Below are 27,630 nucleotides of genomic sequence, written 5' to 3' on the forward strand. Positions count from 1 at the left end.
CTTCAGATCCTCCACCCTATCCCCCTTTGGTTCTGAGCTCTGATCCCATCAGACCTACTCCACAGGGACAGCCAGTACCAAGTAGCGTCCAGATGGTCCCAGTAGAGGAAACGGCTCTCTTCTTCACCAAAAGAGCATGTGCAAAAGGAGGCACATAGATTCCCCTACGGACTCCTTCACCGAAGATACTGATTTCTAAGAAGTGATGGGATCCCCCGATCACTGGAAATCCTTAAGCAAAAAGGTGGTTGGTCCTCAGATAACCCATCCCCTGAGGAGTCCGTATTCTTGGAAACTTTTGGTTCTGGCCCATCTGTGTCTTGGATGACTCACCTGAATGCTTTGCTTATCAACTTAGTCTCTTGCTGGGCATGGAAGGAAATGGACTCTGTTGAACCTATCCCTCACTGACCAGACAGAATTTTAGTCCTTCCAAAAGATAAAGCACATCGTAGCAAAGGTGTCCCTGTCAATATGATGGTTGTAGTGGCAGCCACAAAGAAGGAGCTCGCAGAAGAGAGCTCCTGTGTCCACCCCCATAACAGAGTATAGGGTGCCAGACAGATTTGGAAAGTGCGTATTTGCATCAGCGACCTTTTCTTTATGGTCTCTGAACTATTTGGCGCACTTTACCAAACTGCAGAGGGATTTGACTAAGCAGCTCTCGGTCTCTGAGTCCATGTCTCACGAGGATTATAAGACATCATCTTTGCAGCTGGCCACTCTTTTATATATGCTAAATATGTCCATAAGGCTTATTTTGCACAGTGCAGAAGGTACCTCATGGGCTGCCAGTTTGGGCATTGCCATAAGGAGATTTGCGTAGATGAGGCTATACAATTTTGTGGAGCCTTTCAAATTTTCTTTTGTCAGTGCTTCCTTGAAATTGAAATTCCTTGTTTGGCCCCTCTGTGAAAGAGACACTTTCCCGCAGTGAAAAGGAAGGAAAGAGACAGTTTGCTGTAGGGGTTCGCTTTTCTACCCCTCAGTGATCCTTCATAAGGAATCAGAGGAGGCAAGAAAATGTGGTTTTGTAAATCCCAGAGATCTTTCCAGGATTCAAAAGGAGATAACTCCCTCAAAGGCAGTGGAGGGAGTTCAAATGGAAGACACTGGCCTCGTGGCATAGGAGGTCTGCAAATTCAGTACTTCAGATAGATCTTTTCAGTGCCCCCAAAAGGCTGACTGACTGCTCACCTCTGGAGCCAGTCGGAGGACATTTGTCCCAGAAGTCTGGGTTACTATAACAAAAGAATTTTGGATGCTAAACATAATATACAGAAGTTACTTTGTACCATTTTTCCACACACACCCCCCCCAAAGAGATCAAAGCTTCCCGATATTCCACCCAGTCAGAGAGAAGCTGCAGCTCAAGAAGTTCAGAAGCAGTTAGACAAGAGAGTCATCCAGGATGTCTCACCAAACCAGAGGATTTGGAACTTATTAGAGGTTTTTTTAGTGCTTAAAAAGACAAAGGACCCCAAGACTGATTTTGGATGTAAGCAGCCTGAAGCAATGTGTGTGGAAATCAAAGTTCAGAATGGTCATGGTTCAGGCCATCCTACCTCTTTTACAAAAGGATGATTGGATGTGCTCATTCGATCTTCAGAATGTGTACTATCACATCAAAATAGACCAGCAATCCAGAAGACACTTGCACTTTCGGCTGGGACCCGGTCACCATCAGTTAAGAGCCCTGCCCTTTGGACTCGCTACAGCCCCCAGAGTGTTCACCAAATGTATGGCAGTGGTAACCGCTCACTTGAGACTACAAGTATGCCGGGTGTTTCCGTACTTGCATGATTGGCTCCTCACCGCTCCAACCAAACAACTCCTAGAACAGACGGACTATTTGCTCCAAATTTGCCAGTCTTTAGGCATTACAGTCAACATGCCCAAATCAAAGCTGCTACCGGTTCAGAGCCTGGAGTTCATTGGTGCTTATCTGAATACTATAAGTCAGCTGCTTCTCTACCCCTACATCATGTGACTACAATCAAGTTCCAGGTTCAACAAATCATTTCTCATCTCACGCCAGACTGGTTCTGCAGGCTCTGGGGTCCATGGCAGCATTTATAGTATTAGACTCCTTAGCACATTACTATATTCGCATTCTGCAGTATACTTTTAACTGTTCAGTGGTGTAGTCTTCGACAGTCTTTCCTATCCAGTCAGACTCACTCAGGTATGCAGAGACCATCTTCAATGGTGGATCCATTTGAACGAGACTCTTGTAGGTCACCCCTTTGTTGTGTCTCCTTCTGTAGCCACAGTAACCACAGATGCCTCTCAACCGGGGGGGGGGGGGCATTTTTGGAAAGGGACAGTTCAAGGCATGTGGTCCCCCTAAAAAAACAATTTGCATATCAGTATTCTAGAAATGAGAGCAGCCCTTCTGGCATTGCAGACTGTTCAAGATTTTATCCCTCTAGGGATAATTGCGAGTCAAACAGATGTTTGTAATCTGGTATTTCAATAAACAAGATGGAACTCGATCTTACCCCCACTTATTGAGAAGCTATGAGAGTGCAGCAATGGGCGATCTCCTCCAGTCGCTTTCTGGTGACAGTGCTCATTCTGGGGAAATCCACTTATTCGCAGACAAATTCAGCAGGTCCAATCTGATGTCTTACCAGTGGTCTCTCAATGAACCAGTGGAGGAAATTTTCCATCATCGGGGCCAACCTTGCTGTGACCTTTTTACCTCTTCCCACAACAACAAATGCAGCAGGTACTTTACCCTGCTCCCCCCCCCCCCCAACCAGGGCATTTACCAAGAGATACTCTAATCCATATTTGGCCTTCTGGTCTTCTTTACGCTTATCCTCTAGTACCTGTAATTCCAAAAATCTTACAGAAGGTGAGCTAGTTGAAGAGCTCAGCTGTCCTCATTGCCCCCTTCTGGCCTTGCCGGGTGTGGTTCCCATTCTTTTAGTCTCATCTTCTTTATCCTCCTTGGATACTGGACCCCAGTTCAGACTTGCATCACATCCCTTGAGGGTAAAACAACCGAATATTCTAGCCCTCAAATTTAACTGCAGGGTTTCACCAATTCTGTTGCTAGCTAAACAGCCCAGTCTCTCTTTCCAAGTTTGTAATATTCTTTTGTCCCCACAGAAAGATTCACTGAGAGGATTTACAAGAGCAAGTGGAAAAAATTTTTAAATTTGGGCCCAGAAAAATGACATTGATCCCTTTACTGCCCCTACTTTCTTCTGTATTGGAGTTTTTGGCTTCTGTTTTTAAGGAAGGTGCTAGTTTTTCCACAAAATACAATTATCAGCCATATCAAACTTTCACTGCAGTGATACTTCTTGCCTGGCAATTTCCAAGTTATGTAAAGCTTTTCTGAAGGGTCCTTTTCTGCTTAGACCCCCAGTGAAAGGGTCTATATTAAATCAGCGAACACTTAAAAAAAAGCGAACGCTGATTTATCGACCCCATGTAAGCAAAAGCTTACAATCCCGGGGAAAAAAACCGCTGTTCCACAAAAAATAAAAACTTCAAAACATTATTTAAACTGTGGGGCTGTGCCCCCCACATCCCCCTACTTAAATATGCCAACTCTGAGATTGGACTACAGTGATGAAAACAGCAAAGTGAGTGAGGTGGCCAATCGATTTCTTTCCCAGGGAAAGCGCTTCTATGCCGTTTCGCTAGTTTGCTGTTTCGTGCTTTCAAGTCCTGTCAAGATGCATTCAAAGGATTGTGTCTTTGATTATATAATAGGAATCACAGTGAAAGACCCTCACCTCCCTGGGACTTGACCGCAATTCTGCAAGTCTTAACCCAACAACCCTTTGAACCTGCAGTGAAAACGGACGTAAAATTCTTGTCTTAGAAAACAGCCTTTTTACTTGCTATTTCTCCTGCTAAAAGAATTTCCGAACTCTAGTCTCTTTCATCAAAACCTCCTTACATTGCTTTTCATAAAGACAGGGTTACCTTATGAACCAGTCCTTTATTTCTACAAAAAGTGGCATCTGAATCATATATAAATCAAACCATTCATTTACCAGTATTCTTTCCAAAATTTTCAAATAAGGGTGAATACATACTACAGTACATCTGTTAGATGTATGTAGACAACATTGTTTCTACTTGCACAAAACAAGAGTTCAGAAAAATGGACCCAGCTGTGTGTCTGCTTTTCACCTAGTCAGTTGGGTTTGCCGATTTCTAAAGTTACACTAGCCAAATAGATGACTAATTGCATTTGCAAGATTTATTCTCAACAAGGTTTCTCCTTACCAAAACCACTTGAGGTCCATTCAGCTAGATTCATGGCTGTTTCATCTGCCTTCTGGTCTAGAACTTCCTTTGGTGGTATTTGTGCAGCAGCCATCTGGTGTAATTCTCATACCTTTGTTACTCATTGCAAATTGGACTTAATTTCCAGAAACAGAGCCTGCCTTTGGTTTAGCAGTTCTCCGAAATATCCTTCCATGAGGGCCACCCAAGATTTACATAGCTGCGGACTCTGTTTCATAAGTTGAGGAAGAATGAAAAGGACATTGGATATTAAAGTTATGTACTCACCGTAACTAGGCATCTGTGTTGTCAATTTTCATTCTTCCTCAACTTCCCTCCCTTCTTCACCTTCCTGTCATCTTCTGTAGTGTTCTGATGAATTTTTGGAACCTGCACTTCTGTGTTTGAGCCCTGCTCTAATTTTCTCTTTAATTATATACTGAAACCTTTATGGCAGCAAACTCGATCTGCGGTATTGGGGATGGGCTAGGGCATTATGGGTAGAGGGAGGATCTTAAGAGTCAGATCCAAAGTCTGTAGAATGCAATCGAGACGGATCCGAGGATTGCATCCATAACCCATACGTTGAGGAAGAATGAAAATGGACAACACCGATGCCTAGTTATGGTGAGTACATAACTTCAATTTTATTGCAGTGTAGTTCCTAAATTTTACGGGTTTAGCTGGGTTTTCTGGGTTGATTTTTATTTAGAGGGAGACAGCTTTGTGGTCTGACTTCACCAATGTGGTCACAACATTGGGGGGGGGGGTATGTGCAACGCTGTCCTGTGTTGGTGAGTACTAGATCCAATTTGTTTTATTCTGTGGTTGGACTGTGCACTTTGTAGGCCAGGTTGTTTCTGTTAAGTCCAGAAAACATGAGTTGCATATACATTTCCCAGCCTATAGAGGGGTAGTCAGTTTCCCATGAGTTATGGCATTTGGTTGAATGGTGAGCACCTCTTGTAGGTCTAGTTAGGCGTTGTGAGTTTCACGAGTCATAGAGGGTGCCCTGTAGCTTGCCAGGACATTGATAAAGAACCTTGTATATGTAGACTTGGATATGGATGAACTCCAGGGCATCATCATGTTTAACCAACCTAGAGTTGTATTCGCTGCTAACATAGATCAAGACACCTCCACCTTTAGCACCCGTCTGTGCTGCTTTTGGTCTAAATGTGTGGAAGACACTGTAGCTGACCAGAATACTTTCTGCTTCTTTAAACTAAGTCTTGGTAACAGCACAATGTCTACATCCTCCAGTGTGAGGAGAGCTTATAGACTATGACTTTTCTTGTCTAGCCTGCTAGCATTGAGCAGCAACACTTAAAGGTTGCTTTGAAGGTTTTTTTTTTACTATGTTGGTATTTTTGTCATTTTGACATTACCTAAAAAAAAAAGCTCTAAAGGGATGGCTAAAATTTTAGTCAGTATTAGAAAGCACAGGGGGACAGGTGCAGATCATCCTTGGCAAAGCAAAGTAGTCTGCTAATCATGCTGATAGCTATTGGATTCTCCTGGATTGACGCCAGCAACTGTGACAATTATTAAAATAAATAATTTTCATTTTGTACTGTGGCATCATCTTAGAGAAGATAGAATGCTGCTCATTGCAAGGCACATACCTGTGATACATTCAGTGAGATCCATAATGTATCTTTTCATATAGTCTATAGTGTGATAAGCCTCGGGTCATTTGCACCCACATTGACTGATAGAATCATATTGGTACCTGTGGTGTAGTGACTTGAGTGAGTGATATTACAGATGCTAACTCCAGATAGGCAACTAACCGTTATTTTTCTCCTTATCCAGCCTGGTGAGATGAGTATCTGTGTGTTGTATACAGTACAGTCAACTATGACAAGAGTACTAGGCAAAGTGTTTGCTTTCCTTATGGACATGTTTCTTGGAGAATCATTGGGTGTAGTCTTATGTGCGGTGCTAGGTGCTGCTTTTGCTATATGCTTTAGTGATTAATGACTGCTGAGGGTAGGTGTTGCAGTTTGATGGCTTGGGAGGTCTTTGAGGTTTGGAGAGGTTTCTTTTAAGTGCCTCAGCATAAGAAGGTCTGTGTGTGTGGTCAGTCGTATGTGTGAAGGATGTAGTGTGGGTGTTCTTGACAACCTTATTTGTAAGCAAGATTTTTGCTTCCAAGGAAGTAATGTTTGTACATATCTCACATACTTCAGTTTCTTTAAGGAGTAAAAGATTGAGAGCATGAGGCAATTGCTACATTGTCTCAAGATGACCATATCCACAAAGCTGGCCACAGAAATATTAAGGAATTGCAAATCCATATTCTCAAGACCTGTTTAAGGTCTTGGTTTTACAGGGGTCACCTGAGTGGTGTCTAGGGTGAAGGCTAGATGTTTTACTGGTTAAAGTTCTGAGTACTAGCTTTATAGGTTTGCTACTATACAAGGTACTGCTAAGTGCCACATAACAGTGAACAGCTCTGTGAAAATGCACCTAATTTATAGCAGAAAGAAAAAAGCTGAAAACTAATTCCCGTGCTTTTAAGCTCCCTGGAGTTCCTCCAAACTCAGGCACCAGGTAAACACCACAAGGTGGATGGTAATGAGAATGTAAAAGCACAGCAAAATTCTCTCAAGTGCAGAGTAACACCAGTCTAAGTCCCTAAAAAGCCCTCTGGCTGAAGAGAATATCACTTTAAGCCTCTCTGTGTTTCCCAAGTCAGACTGACCAAGCTGCTTTACTACTGCCACTAGAATAGAGTCCCAGTCTTCTTAATGTAAAAACACACTTTGGTTAGCCAAAAATGAAAAGGTACAAATTAGCTACAACTAGTAATTGTCACTTTATGCCCCCTTACATTTCTCCCATCTCAGACAGACCAGATTACCTTTCTGCACCCACTAGAATTGAAATCCTTTCTTTCTTATAGGTTCATAGGTAGGTACTAGGTTGTCTGCCCAAAGGCATTTATAAGCCTAGCCAGAATGTGTTGGCTTTCGCCGCCCCCTTAGATTAGTTCCCTGTGCCTCTGTCCAGCAGAGCTATTGAAGTGATCCCTGGGGTAAACTTTGTTTCCCATCCACTCGTCAAGGCCTCTCTTGAAGAGAGTTAGCGAGGAGCTCTGCCTAATGTAGATTGGAATCTTGTTCCAAAGCATGTGAAGTCTCTGGGACAGGAATCTATCCCTCCAGCATGTCCTATTTATTGTTGTGGTGAGGTTTAGATCCCTAGAACGTGTGGCTCGAGGGGATATGGTTTTCTTTAGGTGGAGCATGTCCATCAATTCTTGGTAGAAAAACATACTTTAAATAGCCAAATATGTAAAGGTGTCAGAAACGAAATAACTAGCTACAGCAAGTAATTGTCTAAAAACTAGCTACAGGTAGTTGCAAGGCGATTCAAAGGCAGACAAGCCATCAGTGAGGATCACATAAACTTTAAGGCAGTTTATAAGTACACTAATACACAAAACTGGGAAGGCCCTCCCCTTAGACTGTCAGTAATGCATAAAACAAGATGAGGAGAAAAGGCTGGGAGACACTTCTAGGGCCATGTATATAGAAGATGAGACTGGGAGGAGGTTCCAAGGCCAGATGTACACTAGGAGTAGGCAGCTCAAAAGCTTCCGGGTATAAAAGCACAACAAGACTAGGGTGAGAAGCTTATTTAGAAAAACACCTAGTCCAGGCACAGAAATAAAAAAAGCAATGCAAACTATAAAAATGCTTAAATTAATAGCTTTAACTTCAGAGGAAGAGCAAACGGCACACTAAACTGATTTAAATGGTTGTGCAATTATGAGTGTAGTTTAAATTACTTCTCTGGATGCAAAATATAGTCAAGGTGCTTTATCAAGCTTCCAACTTTCCAGCAGTCCTAAATAAGATGGCTGACTGTGAGATGTAAAATACCAGGGGGACTAGGTTAATTACCACAGGCTCTAGTTACATCTAGCTGCAACAGATTCGGAAGAACACCTAGGCCTTGCACAGAAACCAAAAAGTAATGCAGGCTATAAAATGCTTTAAATTAATAGCTTTGACTTCAGATAAACAGCAAACAGATCACAAAATTAATATAAATGGTAAGATAAGTGCATTTGTAAATCTGGATGTTCTTCATGTTTCACTGTTGCAGTCATCACATTTGGGTTATTCTGCCAGGGGTAGCCCTCAGTTGGCCCGAATACCAGAGGCTGAGTATTTCTGTGTCAGTTGCTGTCACTCCAGGACTGACATCAGGTTGTCAGTGATATAAAATCAGGCAGCCGATGCCATTACATCAGTCTTTCTTGCCGAGGAGCCCAAAGCAGAAGCAGTTTGCACGAGTGCCGATTGGCTGCTACCTGAGTTTTCGTTTCCGAATTGAAGTTGAAGTCTTGTAAAGCTAAGTATCCTGTTGGGGATCCTTTCTTCTTGCTCTAACCAATGTCAGAAAAAAGTTAACAATTGTCTCGCCTGTGGAAAGCAAATACCACACCGAGGCTTCCATTCTTACTGCATCACCTGTTAAGGCCCAGACCACGACGTCCCTCGCTGTCGCTTTTGTGCTTTGTTCAACGCCAGAACTATACATTGTCGGGCCCTTATTGTAGCTAGATATTTTCGCTCTCCGTCCTTGAATTCCAGAATGGCTTCGGTAAGCCATCCGACTACCAATCTTCTGAAAAAAACGTAAGGATAAAGATAGAGACAGATCGCACAGGTCCAAAACCGCCGCTTCCATTAAGCTAGTAGTCAGTTCTCCGGTCCTCAGTCAGGTGCTTTTGCAGCCCCGGATGCCCACTTCTGTGGATTCGCAGGCCGCTACCGAGACCCTTTTGGAGTCCGGTATGCAGTGAGACTCTTCTTCGACTGAGGATCCTGCGGATGTCTCTACCTTGGATGGGTCCAGAGCCATTGAGCAGGCATCGGCTTCCGAAGAAGTACTTTGCACTACAGATACTCGACATAAAACGACAGCTTCTTTTGCATCTTCAGTCATTTCTAAAACTACCGAGTTTCTAAGGCCCAGGGTACAAACTACACACAAAAAAAAAAGATGACCCAAGCTCAGGCACCTGCTTCCTTGCCTCAATCTCAAATGCTTAAAATGGTGGAAGACATTATTATGCTTGTTAGGGGAAGCCAGGCTACCCCTTCCAAAAGAAAGAAAGACTTGTTCCCAGTAGTTTTATCTGAACAGGAGTCTGATGACTGATGCTTCTGAATATGAAGACATGCAACCCCTCTCTGCTTGTGAGGATTCTGATGCAGAGGAATCCATTCTTTCTGCCTCTCCACCCAAGGATTTTTCATTTGGGGAAACCCTTCATACTTTAAGGGAGCATTTCCAATGGGAATGTCAGGACTATACTCAGTCAAAAAAGAGACTCAGGGAATTCCTAGATTTACCACAGCACAGACATTTGGTCATTCCTCCTGTCCTAGATGCTATTGTTGATGTTTTTATGGAATCCAGTTTGACTCCTGACACCCTTCCTCTTGCTCCCAGGAAACCTGACAGGTACTACAGAGTCCCTAACTCTTACAAATTCCTTTTCAGAAATCTTACTGCTAACCCAGAGGTAATCTCTCAAGGACCTAAAGGAATTAAAGCAACCTCAGCTAAGAATCCCAACCCCCCTTAGACAGGGATTCCCAAGCTTTAGACAGATGGGGTAAAAAGGTATACACCTCTGTTACTCTTGCTATTAGAGCACTAAATTGTCAGTTCCACATGTTGAAATATCAGCGGCATACCATAAAACTCTTAAAACAAAAAATATCTACCTTTCCAGCTTGTGCAGAAAATAAAGAATTACAAGAGTTTATGCATTCTGCAAACCAAGTTACTAAGCACATCTTGCAATGTGGCTTTCACGCCCTAGAAGCATCTTGCAGGGCAGCAGTCACTGGTTCTGTCCTTAGAAAGCATGCTTGGCTTAAGGAACAGACCTTCCCAGACCATGTCAAATCAAAATTATTGGACGCTCCATTGAACAAAGACAATTTGTTTGGCACCAAGGCAGAAGAGGTCTTAAAAAAGATGGAAGAAAAAGCTAAATCTGTGCAGACAGACTTTTTACAGGTCCAGCCTCCGAGGTTCAGTAGGCGTTGCCCCCACAAGCACTGGTCCTTTCTGGCCCCCTCTAGGCCAGCTCAGCCCAGACCCAGGGGAAGCAGACCCACCAGACAGCAGCCCCAGGGAATGCAGAGGCCTAAGCAATGGAGTTCCTCCTCTTCAAAAATGGAGTGCTAAGCCCACCCCCCTTTTGGTAAGAACTCACAATGACTTTACACCTCCACCCCTTACCTCTGCCCACCTGCTTGTGCCCCTAGGAGGAAAACTCTCCTTCCGTGCAAACAACTGGGCTTCTACCACCAACGACCAATGGGTCCTCAATATAGTCTCTTAGGGATACAAATTTTATTTCCACACTCTGCCAACCCCAAGAGGGTTCCCAGATCTTCCTCCAAACCAGTGGGCAGAGGCCAAAAAGCAAGTCTTTTCCCCTGCTTTCCATGAGGGCAATACAGCATGTTCCTGCAGACCAGATAGGCCATGGTTTTTATTCCAGACTCTTCCTGGTACCCAGAAAAGAGGGCACTTGGCACTCAATCCTCGATCTATCCATTCTAAACACCTTTCTGGTGATACCAAAGTTCAAAATCCTCACTCTCCAGCAGCTTCTTCCTATGCTTTCCAAGGATGCTTGCTTAGACACCCTAGACCTAAAAGAGGCTTACCTACACATCCCAATCAGGGAATCTTGCAGGAAATGTCTACGTTCCAGAGCAGGATCTATGCACTTTCAGTTCTCTGTGCTTCCCTTTGGCTTATCCACTGCTCCCAGAGTTTTCACAAAATGCTTGGCTCCAGCCATTGCTTTTTGCAGACGAAGAAATATTCAAATTTACCCCTACTTAGACAATTAACATTGTCACATAACACAAGCACTCGGGTCACTCCAAGGCAAGTACAAATATGACTCAGTCATTGTCCATGCTGGTGTGAATGACCTGAGACGTACCTCCCTGGACTACATGAAAAGAGACATAGAAGAGCTCTCTGAGCATGTAGCCCAGGCCGGTATGACCCTGACCTTGAGTAGCATCTTACCCTCCCCAAGAATGATGCCACAATATGAAGACAAGATGATCAATTTCAACAATTGGCTTAAGTATTGGTGTCATTCAAAGGGGATCCAATACCTGTCAGCCTGGGATGATATGCTCGACAAGCCACGATGCTTCGCTAAGGACGGCTTGCACCTGTCACCCCTGGGCTTTCGGATATTGGCAAAGGCTCTTGCTACCCCCATAGTGCCTTTTTTAGGCAAGGCTCAAATGACAAACCCACCTCCATAGGTATCACAAGGGATAAGAAACTAAGAGTAATGCTACTCAACTCCAGAAGTCTAAACCTCAAGATGCATGCACTCGAAACTCTCCTTAGCATGGAGAACATTGATATCTGTGCAGTAACAGAAACCTGGTTCAGGGCTCCCGAGAGCACCCCAGCACTACCAGATTATACCTCATACCATGCTTTTCGGCCCCAAAACTTGGACCGAACTACCAAAGGAGGGGGAGTATCAATATTCATCAAAGATACCCACACCTCAAGGTTGGTGGCACAGCACGAAGCATCAGAGACTATCCATGTGCAACTAACAGTGGGTAAAACTGCCTTCCAGTTTATAGCCTGCTACAGACCACCCTCCCAAACCCAGGAAACCCACTCGGCCTTCCTGAGAACACTGGAAAATATGAAGGTCTCTCCAAACACCATTATATTGGGCGACTTCAACTACCCTAACATAGACTGGGAGCATTACTCTTGCTCCAACACCCTAGCCCAAAGGTTCCTAGAATTCATAAACTCAAATGCTATGGAACAACTTGTTACCACTCCCACAAGAGGGGAAAACATACTGGACCTGATCATCACCAACAAGGGGACTCTATGCTCCAGACCAGAAGTGTATCCCTCACTGGTAAGATCAGACCATAAACTAATCCAACTGGATATTCACATCCCGACCCCACCCCCTGCCCAGAAAACCACAGTGAAAAACTTCTCTAAAGCAAATTTCACACTGAGGTGGAATCCTTCAAAGCCCCCAGGCCTGTGGAAAATATGGCCCAGACCGCAGAATCCTTTATAAATGCATTCTATGAACACCTTGAGGAATGCATGGATCATGCTATTCCAAATAAAACCAAGACCCAATCCTCCAAAGATAGACGTCCTGTCTGGTGGACCCCAGCCATAAACAAACAATACAATAGAAGGAGGAAGCTACTACATGATAGAGCAAAATCCCAAAAAGGGAAGGCATCTCTGATCAGTATTAGCAAAAAACTACGGGCACTCATAAAATCATCTAAGGCCAGCTTTGAGAGAAAAATTGCACAGGACACTAAGGATAATCACAAGGCTTTCTTTAGTTATGTTAGGAACCTGGGTGGGAATTCCCAGATATGCTCAGAATTAGTCCAAAATGACAAAAAATACACCGAACCCACAGACTTTGCCAACATCCTAGCTGACAGGTTCAGCGCAAACTCCCCTCCCCACCAAAAGGGCAAATATCTATCCCAGCAGAGTGCTGCCCCCCTGACATCTCAGATGTTCAGGTAAGAGCCTCCCTCTCCAAAGCAAAAAACACAGCATCAATGGGACCAGACGGTGTCCCGGGCTGCGTCCTACATGAACTCCAAGAAGAGCTAAACCCAAACATAAAACTACTGTTCAATCTCAGCCTTACTACAGGATATGTACCCAAAGAGTGGCGTACAGCAACAGTGGTCCCTCTCCACAAAGGTGGTGCCTCAACGGTCCCTGGAAACTATCGCCCCATAAGCCTGACTAGCTTGGTCTGCAAAGCTATGGAAAGGATCATCATGGACCTCATAAATAAAGATATTGGGGACCTACAGACACTGGTTCCTACCCAGTTCGGCTTTGTTAAGGGCAGATCCTGCCTCTTAAACCTGGTCGACTTCTTTGAAACCGTCACCAAGGCCATTAACAAAGGGAAGGTGGTCCACACAGCCTACCTGGACCTCGCAAAAGCCTTTGATACAATACCCCACTCAGGCATTATAGATAAGCTCACCAGTTTAAATATAAACCCCTATGTCACTAGATGGGTTGTAAACTGGCTCAAGGACAGAACCCACATGGTTAGAATTGCTGGAGCCATGTCAGACTCCAAACCAGTTACAAGTGGCGTCTTACAAGGCTCAGTCCTGGGACCTCTCTTGTTCGGTATATATTTCTCGGAGGTACAGGCCAACACGGAAGGACTGTGGCTGATCAAGTTCGCAGATGACTGCAAACTGGGCGCCATAATCGACTCTCCAGCCGACACAAGCATCCTCCAAAAGGGCCTCCTAGAAACAGACAACTGGTGCCAGAGCCATGGCCTCAAGCTAAACGCCAAAAAGTGTATAGTCATCCCCTTTGGCAAAAACAAAGTGCCCACAAATTACCACATAGGTGGTAATCCATTAAGTACAGAAGAAGTAATGAGGGACCTGGGGACCCAAGTTGATAGCAATCTCTCATTTGACAACCACATGGCCAAAGTGGTTAGAAAAACATTTTATATAGCCCACCTAATCATGAAGGGATTCACATCTAGATCAGGGGAGGTCATTGTGCCTCTTTACTCATCCCTCATCAGGCCCATAATTGAGTACAGTGCCCCTTTTGGGGTGTACCTTACCAAACACCTGCAGCAACTGGAAAGACCCCAAAAGTATCTCACCAAGAGGATCAAAGGGCTCAAACAGATGCCATATGCTGCCTATTTAAAGAAACTCCAGCTCTATTCAGTGGCATACCGCCTGCTCAGAGGCGATCTGTGCCTGACGTATAAAGCCATGTCCAACCCGGAATTAAGGGACATGCTGCACCTCAGAAAATCAAAATCCCATCGAGCTACGCGCTCGAGAGACTTGAACCTCAGCTCTGAAATAAATAGGACATGCTGGAGGGACAGATTCATAACCCAGAGGCTCCCTTCATTCTGGAATAAAATCCTAGTCCAGGTTAGGCAGAGTCCCTCATTGACTCTCTTCAAGAGGAATCTTGATGAGTGGATGGGAGATCGTAGGTTTACCCCGGGTATCACTTCTGTGTCACTGTTAGACAGAGGCACAGTATACTAACCTCGAAAAAGGGCATAGCAAAATTAATTTAAAATGGGTGGCGAAAGCCAAACATACTCTGGCTAGGCTTATAAATGCCCTAGGGCAGATAGCCTAGTATGAACCTATGAACCTATAATTGCCTGATTCAGGCAGACAGGAAAAGCTGTTACAGCACCTGACCTTTGTAAAGGGCCTACTGACCTCCCTGGGGTATACCATCAACGAAAAGAAATCAAAACAAGTCCCCACACAAAAAATGTATTCCTGGGAGCAAGCCTGGACATAGCATCCCAGATGGGCATTCCTTACTCCAGAAAAACAAGCCTGCCTACCTTACAGGCTACTTCTCTAAACTAGCCACCAGAACCCAGTTATCAGCAAGAAAACTCCTGCAAGCTCTAGGGTTCATGGCCTCCTGCATTCTACTCATTCCATATGCCAGACTGCATATGAGGAAACTACACTGGTACATAAAAAGCCTTTGGTGTCAACATTCTCAAGACCTGGAAACTATAATACCAATGATACCTTGTCTAAGGAAAGATTGTCTTTGGTGGGCAGCAGCATGCAACCACAGCAAGGGACTTCCCTTCTCACAACCACAGACGCATCAGACTATGCCTGGGGTGCACACCTGGACGGCAGGTGCATTCAGGGCAATTGGAGCCCAAATCAAATACATCTGCACATCAACCAAAAAGAGATGCTAGCTTTTCAGCACACTGGCAGCTTTCAGACCCCTACTCTCCCCGGAACCTCTACTGATCAAAACAGACAACATCACAGTGATGTGGTATATCAACAAGCAGGGAGGGACTCGCTCTTAGCCTCTCTGTAGGCTTGCCATGACCCTTTGGCACATGGCCTCTGCCATGCAGCTTCACCTGCTAGCACAATTCCTGCCAGGCTCCCTAAACTCTCTGGCAGACAACTTAAGCAGAAACCTGCTAGACCCATACAAGTGGCAGCTAAACCACAGAACCTTCCCCTTGTAACCCAGAAATGGGGCACCCCAAAGGTGGACCTCTTTGCCTCCCACTCCAATCATTGGCTCAGCAAATTCTGCACCAGGGAACCTCACAGCAAGGCCTGGAAAGTGAATGCTCTATCCTTCCAGTGGGTAAACCTGTCGGTCTATGCATTTCTCCCTTTACCACTCATTTCAAGGGTACTGCTCAAAATAAGGGAGGAAAAACCGAGGGCAATTCTGATTGCCCCAGACTGGCCTCGCCAGCACTGCTGGTACCCACTGCTGCGCAGCCTGTCACCTCTGCCACCATGGCACATACCCCCAGGTGTCAACACTCCTTATCCAGAGGAATGGAGAATTCATGCATCCCCAGTTGACCCTTAACCTGGCAGCCTGGCTTATTCCCTGACCTCTCCTGAAGCTGCCAGCCTAAGCAAACAAGTCCTTGATGTTATATGTCAGGCCAGACACCCCAGCACTAGAAAATCATATGCTGACAAGTGGGAAACGTTTTGCACCTGGATCCAGGCTAAGGGAGCTGAAATGGCACAGCCCTCCCTACCTGTCTTCCTGGATTACCTAGCAGACCTGCTACACGGGGCTCTGTCCTTCTCTTCTATTAAGATTCATGCCTCTGCCATCTCTGCTTATTACAGCACAGAGCCACCTCTCTTCTCAGACCCTGCTTATTACAGCACAGAGCCACCTCTCTTCTCAGACCCTCTCATCAAACAGTTCCTAAGAGGGGCTAATAAATTAAGGCCACCCAGAAGAGCTTTTACCCCAGCATGGGACCTTAACTTTGTGTTGGAAAAGCTCACCCTGCCCCCCTTTGAACTTGCAGCCTCAGCAGAGTTAAAATTCCTCTCTTGGAAGACAGCCTTGCTTCTGGCCATCACTTCAGCTAGAAGAGCATCAGAGCTACAAGCACTCATGGCTGTAGAGCCCTTCATCATTTTCCATGCTGACAGGGTCTCCCTCAGGACTAACCCATTCTTTATGCCTAAAGTGGTGTCCAGTGTGGCTCTCAACCAATCCAGTCATTTGCCCATCTTTTTCCCTAACCCACAAAACAAGGGGGAAAGGATTCTGCACTCCTTAGATGTGCACAGACAGCTCAGATTCTATCTGGACAGGACTAAATCTTTTAGGAAAAACTGATCAGTTGCTAGTCAGCTTCACAGCAGGGACAGAGGGCAAGGCCATATCCAAACAATCTCCAAATGGATAGCACACTGCATCCATTTCTGCTACAAACAGCACGGGAAACTGCCCCCCAAAGGAGTCCGGACACATTCCACCAGGGCAACCTCCACCTCTGCAGCTTTTCTCAGAGGGGTGCCCACCAGGGGCATCCTGGAGGCTGCAACATGGACATCTTTTCATACCTTCACCAAGCATTACCACCTGCCTATCTTCTCCATATCCAGGGCAGGCTTTGCCACTGCAGTCTTGCAAGGCTTCCTAGCCAGCCCCCAGTCTTCTTGATTCCCTCCACCCTTTTCTTCGGCTTTGGGAATCAACCCAAATGTGATGACTGCAACAGTGAAACAGAAAGAACATAGTACAGATGTGTACACTTACCATAAATGTAGATGTTCAAGTATATTCACTGTTGCAGTCCTGGTCCCCCCCCCCCCCCCATCTCCCTTGTCTATCTCTCTCTCTCTCCCTACAGGGAATTTTTGTTAATTACTTTCTACTGGTGGTGGTCTTCCACCATAACCTAGCTCCCTATTTGGGGGCTCCTGACAGGGGAAGAAAAACTGATGTAATGGCATCGGCTGCCTGATTTTATACCACTGATGACCTGACATCAGTCCTGGAGCGACTGCTACCGACGCAGAAATGCTAAGCCTCTGGTATTCGGGCCAACTGAGGTCTACCCCTGGCAAGATAACCCAAGTGTGATGACTGCAACAGTGAATACACTCCAACATTTACATTTATGGTAAGTGTACACAACTATACTTTTAAATATACTTCTCTGGATGCAAAATGTAGTTCAAATGCTTTATCAAGCTTCCAAATTTCCAGCTGGGTGGAGGCCACTAAATAGCTAGCATTATTATGCCAAGTAGTTAAGACTGTGAGCTGCTAAGGAGTTTCATCCTGCAGTCATGTCTAGATTCCTTTGGGGGATTTTGTTTGTTGTGCAACACAGAGCAAATCACTTGGACTTCGATCTTGGATCACCTTGAAAAAAAGCAATTGTGAGTAGTGAACTGATACTGATAGCAGGTAAGAAAATAAAATATTTATCTATGTATGTATATGTGTGTGTGTGTATATATATATATATATATATATATATATATATATATATATATATATATATATATATAGATGTTGATACATGGATATAAATTTATATATCTTGACAAACGCAAATGTCTATATATATATATATATATATATATATATATATATATATATATATATATATATATATATATATGTATGTATGTGTGTATGTATATATATATATATAACACACGTGTGTATGTGTGTATATATATATATATATATATATATATATATATATATATATATATATATATATATATATATACACACACACACACACACACACACACACACACGTTTGTCTGTGTGTGTGTATATTATACTAAGGTATCTGCTTTTATGTTCAGGTTGTAGCTGTTTTGCGAAATCTCCCATTAGACCTTGTGTACCTGCCAAAGTTATGGACATCTGACTTCAGTATTATATTTTAACTGATTTTTGTTGCACTGTATCTTTTTTTTTGTTTCCACAGGTAGGGGGAATGTTTGATACTGTCCAACGCAGTACCCAGCAGACTACAGAATGGGCGATGCTGCTTCTCGACATCATCAGTAGTGGAACTGTCGATATGCAGTCCAACAAGTAATGTTTTTAGTACTAATTAACAATAATCAGGTTTTAAGGATGCGTGTACATGTGATCAGAGCATCCAGAACAGGATGCTTAAAGACAATGCTAGCAATCTAAGATTATTACAGCTTTGTTATGTTAAATCTAAGAACTATAGTTTGGAAGAGTGTGCCAGAGGGTTCCAGATGTATTGACATCTTTGTCCTTTTTGTTTTGATACTAATTATATATTTATAATGCACAGTGGAAAAGTAGAATTTCAAAGTTTTCATTCATCAAGACGATGATCATCATAAGGACTGCTGCTACAGTGGTATTTTGTTAATCCATGTGAAATTGTCATAAGCAGATGTTGTTACATCTGGCCTGATTTCTATATTTTGATGTCCCTGGAGTGAAGATGGGCTTCTCCACTTTCCTAAAACATTTCTCCAGTGTGTACAGCTAAAAGCTGAAAAGTCTGACTTGAAGTTTTATTTTTTTTTGTTACAAAAAATAATAGGTTGAAAGCCTATCTGTCTCTTCAGTCTTCAGTGTGACTTCCAGAGAACTTTATATGTTCCCAGTTTGGGGAAGGTTTGATGTTCTTCATGTTTCACTGTTGCAGTCATCACATTTGGGTTATCTTGCCTGCAGGTAGCCCTTAGCCGGCCTGAATACCAGAGTCTTGGATTCCTGCGTCGGATGCTGTCTTTTCTTCCATGACGTCAGGTCGTCAGGGGTATAAAACATGCATCTGACACCATTACATCAGTATTTCTTACAGCGCCATGCCAGAAGCAGTTGGCAAGTGCCGGTCGTCCGACTCCTGAAATTTTCATTTTCGAGTTTCAGAACCAAAGTCTTCAAAAAAGCTAAGTAACCCATTGGGGATCCTTTTTCTTGCTCTTAACCGATGTCAGTAAAAGTTAACAGTTGTATTACCTGTGGAAAGCAAATACCTTATAAAGATTTTCATTCGTACTTCATACCTTGCTTAGGCCAAGACCACGACATCCCTCGTTGTTGGTTTTGTGCCTTATTCAACCTCCGAACTATTTGTTGTCGGGATATATTTGCAGCAAATTATTTTGGTACTCGGTATAACTATCCAGAAATGGCTTCAGTAAGTCATCCGACTACCAATATTCCGAAACAACGAAAGGATCAAGGCAGAGACAGACCGCATAGGTCCACAACTGCTGACGATGCTTCCGTTAAGCTAGTCGCCAGTCTGCCGGCACTCAGTGAGGCGCTTTCTCAGCCCCTGATACCCGCTACTTAAGATTCACAGGCCTCTACTGAGACCCATTTGGAGTCTGGTATGCCGCAAGATGCTTCTCCGACTATGGAACCTGCGAATGTCTCTACCTTGAATGGGTCCGGAGCCGCTGTGCAGGCACTGGCTTCTTAGGGAGTATTTGGGCCTACAGACTTGCATGTTAAACTGACACCATCTTTTTCATCCAGGCCTAAAACGCACGCCTAGAAAACCGACGTCCAAACCAGGCCCATATGCCTAAAAAACAACTGCTTAGAATGGCTGAAGACCTTATTACCTTAATTAGGGGAAGTCAGCCTTCACCCTCTAAGAGACCTAGAACTGATTTTGCATCTCATTCTTCTGATCAGGAATCTGATATTTGTTTCTTCTGATTACCAGCATTTGCCTTTATCTACCTATGAGGATTCTGATGCAGAGGATTCCATTCCCTCTGCTTCCCCTCCAGAAGATTTTTCTTTTGGTGAAATTTGCATACTCTTAGGGAACATTTCCGCTGGGAAAGCCAGGATTACTCTGACTCCAAAAAGAGGCTTAGGGAATTCTTACTCCTTCCTCAACACAGGCCTGTAGCTATCCCTCCTGTTCTGGGCATTGTAGACGATGCTTTCCTGGAAACCAGCCTTTCCCCCCCCAGACACCTTACCTCCAGCTCCCAGTAAACCTGACAGGTGTTAGAGTTCCTGACTCTCACAAGTTCCTCTTAAAGAATCCTACTGCAGGTCCAGATACCATTTCACAAGGACCAAAGGGTATTAAGGCTACTGCTGCCAAAAATCCTATCCCTTCTGATAGAGATTCTAGAGCCTTGGACAGAAGAAGGTATACACGTCTGCTACTTTGGCCATTAGAGCTTTAAATTGCCAGTTTCATATGTTAAAGTACCAGCAGCATGTTATGGGACTACTTAAACAGAAAATGATGGTGATTCTTGACTGTGCTGAACACAAAGAATTAGAGGATTTAATGCATTCTGCAGAGCAAGTTGGTAAACATACCTTGCAATGTGGTTTTTGACTCTTTAGATGCATTTTGCAGGGCTGCTGTCACTGGGTCTGTACTTAGAAGGCATGCTTGCATGGCTTAAGGAGCAAAACTTGCCAGATCATGTTAAAGATAAATTACTGGATGCTCCCTTAAACCAGGACCACCTGTTTGGCAACAAAGCAGAAGAAATCCTCAAAAAGATGGAGGAAAAAGCTAACTCTATGCAAACTGTTAAAGAATTCCTGCAAGTACAGCCTCCCAGATATAGTAGGCATTGGCCTTCAAATAATTGGTCCTTTCCAGCCTCTTCCAGGCCCTCTCAGTCCAAACCCAGGAACAACAGACCAGCTAGGTTACAGTCTCAGGCTACTCACAGGCCTAAGCAGTGGGGGGTTCCTACTTCCAAAGCAGGGAGTAGTAAGGCACCCCCCATATGGTAAAATGGCACAATGACTTAACCTTAACTCTTCCAAGCCCTGCTCAACTGCCTGCTCCCTTAGGAGGAAAGCTCACCCTGCATGCAGAAAACTGGGAACTCATTACCCAAGACAAATGTGTTTTGAATATAGTTTCCCAAGGATACAGATTCTACTTCCACACCCTACCAACACCAAACGGTTGGCCGGACCCACCCCCAAATCAGTGGGCAGATGCCCAACAGCAGGTTCTCTCTCTTTTAAGTATCAGGACTTTTCAACCTGTCCCAGCAGAAGAAAGGGGACAAGGTTTTTATTCAAGACTTTTCCTGGTACCCAGAAAAGACAGCTCCTGACGTCCTATCCTGGACCTCTCTATTCTAAACACCTTTTTGGTATTTCTAAAATTCAAAATGCCAACACCTCAACAGCTGCTTCCTATGCTAGGCAAAGATATCTGGTTGGCAACCTTAGACTTAAAGGAAGCTTACCTGCACATTCCAATAAGGGAGTCTTGCAGTAAATGCCTACGCTTCAGGGCAGCCTCCATGCACTATCAGTTCTCTACACTTCCCCTTGGCTTATCTACTGCGCCCAGGGTATTCACAAAGTGTCTAGCTCCAGCCATTGCGTTTTGCACTCAGAGAAATATTCAGATATACCCATACTTGGACAATTGCCTGATTCAGGCAAAAAGCCAGGACTTGCTTTTAAAACATCTGGCATTTGTAAAGAATCTTCTAACCTCTCTGGGGTACACCATAAACGAAAAGAAATCTCACCTAGTACCCTGCCAACAGATTGAATTCCTGGGAGCAAGCTTGAACACAACTTCCCAGATGGCTTTCCTCACTCCAGAGAAACAAGTTTATTTGACAACCTACTTCTGGCCACAAAGACCCAGCTATCTGCATGGAAAATTCTGCAAGCCCAGGGGTTCATGGCCTCTTGCATTCTTCTAATTTCATATGCAAGACTGCGTATGAAGAAACTACAATAGTATCTAAAAAAACCTATGGTGTCAACATTCCCAGGACCTGGAATCAATGATTCCTATCATTCCTTGTATCAAGACAGAGTTCCTTTGGTGGGCAGAAGCCTGCTACCACAACAAGGGGCTCCCTTTCACTCTACCCCCTGCCGCTCAAACCCTAACAACAGACGCATAAGACTATGCATGGGGGGCTCACTTGGCAGGGCAGTGCTTTCAGGGCAAATGGAACCCAAGACAGGTGCACCTTCATATCAACCAAAAAGAAATGTTAGCTGTACAGAATTCCCTGACAGCCTTCAAAGACCACTTTCTTCCAGGACAATTATTGGTAAAGACAGACAACACCACAGTTATGTGGTACATAAGCAAGCAGGGGAGAACCCACTCGCACTCTCTCTGCAGACTAGCCATGGCTCTGTGGGACACAGCCTTGAGCTACCAAGTGCTCCTACAGGCTCAATTCCTGCCAGGCAAGCTAAATTCCCTGGCAGACTACCTAAGCAGAAATCTCATGGACCCACACAAATGGAAACTGGAACCAAAAATATTCAACCTCTTGAACAAATGGTGGACTCCAGAGATAGACCTGTTTGCCTCCCCTCAGAACTACCAATTGGACAAATTCTGCACAAGGACTTCCCACAGTCAAACTTGGAAAATGGATGCCCTGTCCTTTACTTGGGAAAGCCTCTTGGTTTATGCCTTTCCCCCTCTGCCTCTCCTCTCGAAGGTTCTGCTAAAGATCAAACAGGACAAGCCAAGGACAATACTGATTGCACCAGACTGGCCACGCCAACACTGGTACCCCGTCTTGTGCAGTATGACACTGTTGGAACCATGGCACCTGCCTCAGATCCCTTCCCTGCTGTCCCAGCAGGTGGGCCATATTCTGCACCATCGGCTTCAAACCCTGAACCTTGTGGCCTGGCTAATTCCTTGAGCTCTCCAATAGCATCCCTCAGTAAGCAGGTGCTAGATGTCATTCTGGAGGCAAGGAGGCCTAGTACTAGACTTTAAAATGTTTTGTGTATTCTGTTGATCTTAGATTGCATGTTTGATTGTGTTTGAAATCCGTGACATCCCTAGAAAGACTTCAGAAATGTAAGCAAATAAGTCTGCCTGTGGCAGACCGTTTTTGCCTAAATATTGCCATCTGCAGAGACTGCCATTGGGAAGGAAAAAAGTTTAATCTTGTAAACACTTCACCACATTCAGTAAGAACTTTTATTGCCATACTTCTAATTTAAAGACTTAGTTCTAAGAATTTTCTTGAGTACACAAAGCACTCAGTAGGGTTGAATGTCTGCTCTTCTTATGGGAGTACCATCTCAATCTCACGGCAACCTCCATTTGCCCAAAAAGGAATGCATACTTGAAAAAATGGAAAAGCTTAAAAAAATAAAAGTAAAAGAACCTGCTAGTAGGGGGAGTGCACAGCTTTTGCAATCCTTTGTCATACTGAGGGCTGATGGTGCTGGATCCAAAGAGGTGTCACTTAGTTTGCACTGTTCTTCCCCTCCTTTTTTGTCAAACAAGGAGGCAGGCAATGGGATCCAGTCAGCAGTTGCTAACTAGGCTTCTCTTTAAAGGAGCTGGACCTCCAGGTTTGACGTTCCCTTCAAGGCATCCACAGTAGACAGATGAGTGTATTTTCTGGCTGCTTCATTAGAGGGCTTGACTTGATAGACAACATACCTACCATGTGATGCAGGAAATCCCAGGCCTTGTGATTCTTCTGAAATAAAAGGAGAGGCCTTGCTTCCGTGCTTGGAATGGGCTGATCCTTTGTCCCTCATCTGTACCTATTTGACTACAGAAACTTAGGAATATTTAGTCACTTGTGTAGAGTTAACTCGCAGGCCTCTTCGCTGTTGACCTCAGACATGGGCCTCCCAAATGAAGAGAATGAGTCCCTCCACCTTGTTTTTAGGACTAGACTCCAGGATTTTGGTTACTGAACAGATTTACTTTTTGCTATGCTGTGATATAGAAGACTGTGTATTTCCTTGCGAGGGACGCTTGCTGATTGAACACTGAAATCTCTCAACCTCATGAAAGGAACATGTATGTTGGGATAGAGGCATGTTGCTTCCCTCCTGCTTTTCCAGCCTTTGAGGATGTATTTGAATCAGCATCCATAGCCTGCTAGTGATCCATGTGCAAAACTCCTGATGGGTTGCACGGAATAACCAGCTACTTGTAAATAATTGTGTGAAAAGTACTTTGGCTGTCCCAGTTGTGAAATCACTGCATACATTTATGCTTGGTCCAAATATCCTGTTTAGTTAGAGCTGTGTTTTGCACTGCTTTGAAAAAATGGTGTTTACTCCCACTGGTGCTATTCCCTGATCTGGCACCCCTCAACCTTAAGTTGAGAAGCAAAAAAAAAAAAATGTCAATTCCTGATCTACCGACATGCCTCACCTAAAGAGAAAGACAGCTCTGTTCGCAGTCTGTGCCGAAGTTGTGGAGCAAGGGGAAAAAAGGTTATTTACTGCAGGAGTTAGAGAAAAAAGTCTTTCTACCTTTAAAAACTGTTGCAAACTCATGTAAATTATACAGTGCATAAAGGAGTGAAGTGCTTAAGTCCTGAACACAGAAACCATGTGTGGATTCATTTCCATACTGGCATTCAGAAATTGAAGTTAGGAAATCTGTGCGAGTGCTGCACTAGTGAAAGGAGCCATATCTGTTAATCACATCCCCGAACAAATTTTACCCAGGGCAGTTGCCCCCTTTGCCTCACCTTTACTATACCGCTGGAGTATGTATTTTTTCAATAGAGGTTAAGGATGGATGTGTTTTAGGGTTGAATATTTTCTGTTTTTTTTTTTTTTTTTTGAGTTGATTAAGTATGGTAAGGTGATAAAGTTCTGTTCATTTAATTAGAAGGTTTTACCAATGGTAGGTTTTGTTTGGAATGCTTGCAGCATATTTAGGTGTTCCATTACAGGTTTATGTAGCTGAGTTTGAAATGTTTAGGTTGGTAGGAGCAGGATCTGTGCTGTGTGCAGCCGTTTGTTGCTACTGTTAGGGGTAGGTTTGTGCTTTTAATCTGTATTCATTTTTTGTGGATTTTAGATGACACAGTGTAGTTAGTGGTCAGAGGTTTATGGCTGTAGCATGGCGTGAATAACTTGTTCAACTGATGTGGTGTTTTTGGATGTAATAGTTATTTTAAGCTATTAAGAGTTTGCCAAGTTATCTTTAAATGGTTTGAGGATTTAGCTGAGCAGATGAGAGATAAGTTGTCTGCATACTGTATTACAGAGGAGGTGGAAAGAGAGGCGTGCATGTTGTTAATAAAGATGCTAAATAGTTTTTCAAGGTATGGATCTTTTGATGCATGTATTGGAATGAAAATCAAAGTTTGTGACCATGTAGGTGCTTGGAATCAACTGGAAAGGTAACTTTTGAACCAAGTTATAGTTAATAGTTATTCTACTACTACTATTGTCAGACCTTTACAATAAAATGTCTGGCTGATATACAGAAGCAGACAGGAGATAATGTCAGACAATAGTTCTCATGTTGCAGTGAGTGAAAGGATTTACAGTTTGGCCCAAGTGGCTTCTAGAGTTCAAGTTCAAATATATTTAGGTGCTAATTTCCTCAGTATCTTAACAGTAAAACTGCATATAATTGAAATAAGTATGTCAGGCTGTAAAACATAGTTAAGAGTTTCTTTTTACCCCTGCAAAAAAAAAAAAAAGTGCTAGATAAAACTCCTGGAGAATATACCTAGCTTAATGCTGTGATAGTAAAATCTTAAATACTAAAACTAATAGCCCTGTGTAAAAGATAGGTCAAGGCAGGATGAGGATGAAAAGCTGTAATAAAAAGGCAAGGGAGAGTGCCATAGTGCAGTAAGCTAGGTGAACTAAAGATAAAATGGTACTTTTCTGTTAAACCTCTACCACTCGCAGTGCAGTGTTTTCCTGTTATTTCAGTACCGTTGACAACTGTCTGTATAAGAAATAAATCTGTACAGCTAACGAAATACATTCTGCGAAAGTCTGGAGAAATAGAGGTAAGAGTTGTGTTTTTATAAAGCGACAAGCAGGAAAGTCAGTCTGATGCCACTTTAGGAGACAGTTAGCATCACTGCAATACATTCATTTCAAATGCCTTTCGAATTGTTTGCGTCAGGCAGATCAAGCATTCCAGACAAAACTTTGTGGTTTATTGTTGAACAAAAACATTATGGTGTATTGTTACTTGTTGGTGGAATCCATTATACGATATGTAATTTGAATGAAAATGTTTACTGAAATATAACACTTATTAATTGCAATGAAAATGTATTTACTAGTGTTAGAGGTAGTGGTGATTGTACGCGAGAACTACAACTGCTTTTTTGATATCCTCATAATATAAATAATTACATTCACACATGCACTAGCAGGGGGATTATATATTTTATAAAATGCTTTTATGGCAAAGGCTATATTGGGGAAACTAAAAGAAGTCTGGCTGAGAGAATAAAAGAACATGTTAGGGATGTTAAAAATAGGAAGATGAGCAGCCCAGTGGCAGAACATTTTCATTCAGAACATGGGGGTATAATAGACAATATGAAAGTCACTATTTTGGAACAAGTATATAACAGATATGGAGATGAAAATGTATTGAAAAAGATTTTAAGAAGAAAGGAAGCAATTTTAATAATGAAATATGAAACTTTGCAGCCTTTGGAATGAATAAAGAGTGCAATTGGCAGAACTTCATGGGTTAATTGTTAGCTTAACAATTAGGAACTGATTTTATTATGTAATGAATTGTTAATTGATATGGCAACTGTATAAAAGGACTGTGTGAGTGAACTTTACTTTTTTACTCTGTAAAGGCTTGCAGCCGAGGCGCTAGGAGAGGAGAGACAACTAAAAGGTTTTTATTAAATTCTTATTTTGGAAAGCAGAGCTGTTTTCACTGGTCTTTTGTGTGGTTTCAGAATACATTCACACATTGTTGAAACTTTACAGATAATGGCCCACACAAGTAGTTAAAATTACAACATAATGTGTGTCTACGCTACTGAAATAACGAGAAAACACTGCACTGCAAGTGGTAGGGGTTTAACGGAAAAGTACCAAGAAAATAAAAAAATCAAACACTAATTTAAATGTATTTTGAGGATTCTTTTAATATGTGATAAGATGATACATTAATATATGATAAGATGATGCATTTCCTCCAGACATTGGGGAGGTTTCAGAGATATGAGGGGTTATGATGACAAAAAGCCTATAAATACCAGAGGGCTCCAAGCTTGCCCTGAACATCCAGCAGCACCAAGGAAAAGGAACGTAGAGACCTAGTTGGGCAGCATTGAACTAAATGCTGCTTGAAGTGTGGGAGAACCAAGTCATTTAGGCTTAAATAGTCCAGCAGTTACAAATTACAATGCTATACGTGATAGAATGGGCAGCCAATGCAGACTGTGCACAATGGGAATAATGAGAGTAATAAAAAGTACTTGTAAAGCAGTTGCTCTTTGGAGTTCTGAATTAGCTACGAGCAATCAACTCATTTTTGGGTCATGCCTGAATAAAATAAATTGTATTCAAACTGTAAAGAAACCAAGTTAAGTACCACCACTGAGAGGTCATCTGGCAGAAGGAGCTGCTTCATGCAGGAAATATTTAAAAATTAAAAGGAAATACAACAGATTACCCCTGATCCCAAGTGGTGTCAGTCTGTCATCAAAACTCACAGCAGGGTTTCTCACCTTCCTCACAACGATTAACCTATCA

General features: G+C 43.2%; 1 protein-coding gene across 1 annotated transcript in view; it reads left to right on the forward strand.

Annotated features, from left to right (window-relative positions):
* MED12 (mediator complex subunit 12) overlaps nt 1-27,630 on the forward strand; it is a 4,088,267-nt gene that overhangs the window by 3,342,435 nt on the left and 718,202 nt on the right. The window contains exon 33 of the mRNA XM_044054827.1: nt 18,122-18,231. Coding sequence (XP_043910762.1) covers nt 18,122-18,231 — 110 coding nt within the window. The remainder of the gene's footprint in view (nt 1-18,121; nt 18,232-27,630) is intronic.

The sequence above is a fragment of the Protopterus annectens genome, chromosome 13.part0 (genome assembly GCF_019279795.1).
Source record: "Protopterus annectens isolate FY-2018-M chromosome 13.part0, PAN1.0, whole genome shotgun sequence".
NCBI classification, from domain to species: Eukaryota; Metazoa; Chordata; order Ceratodontiformes; family Protopteridae; genus Protopterus; species Protopterus annectens.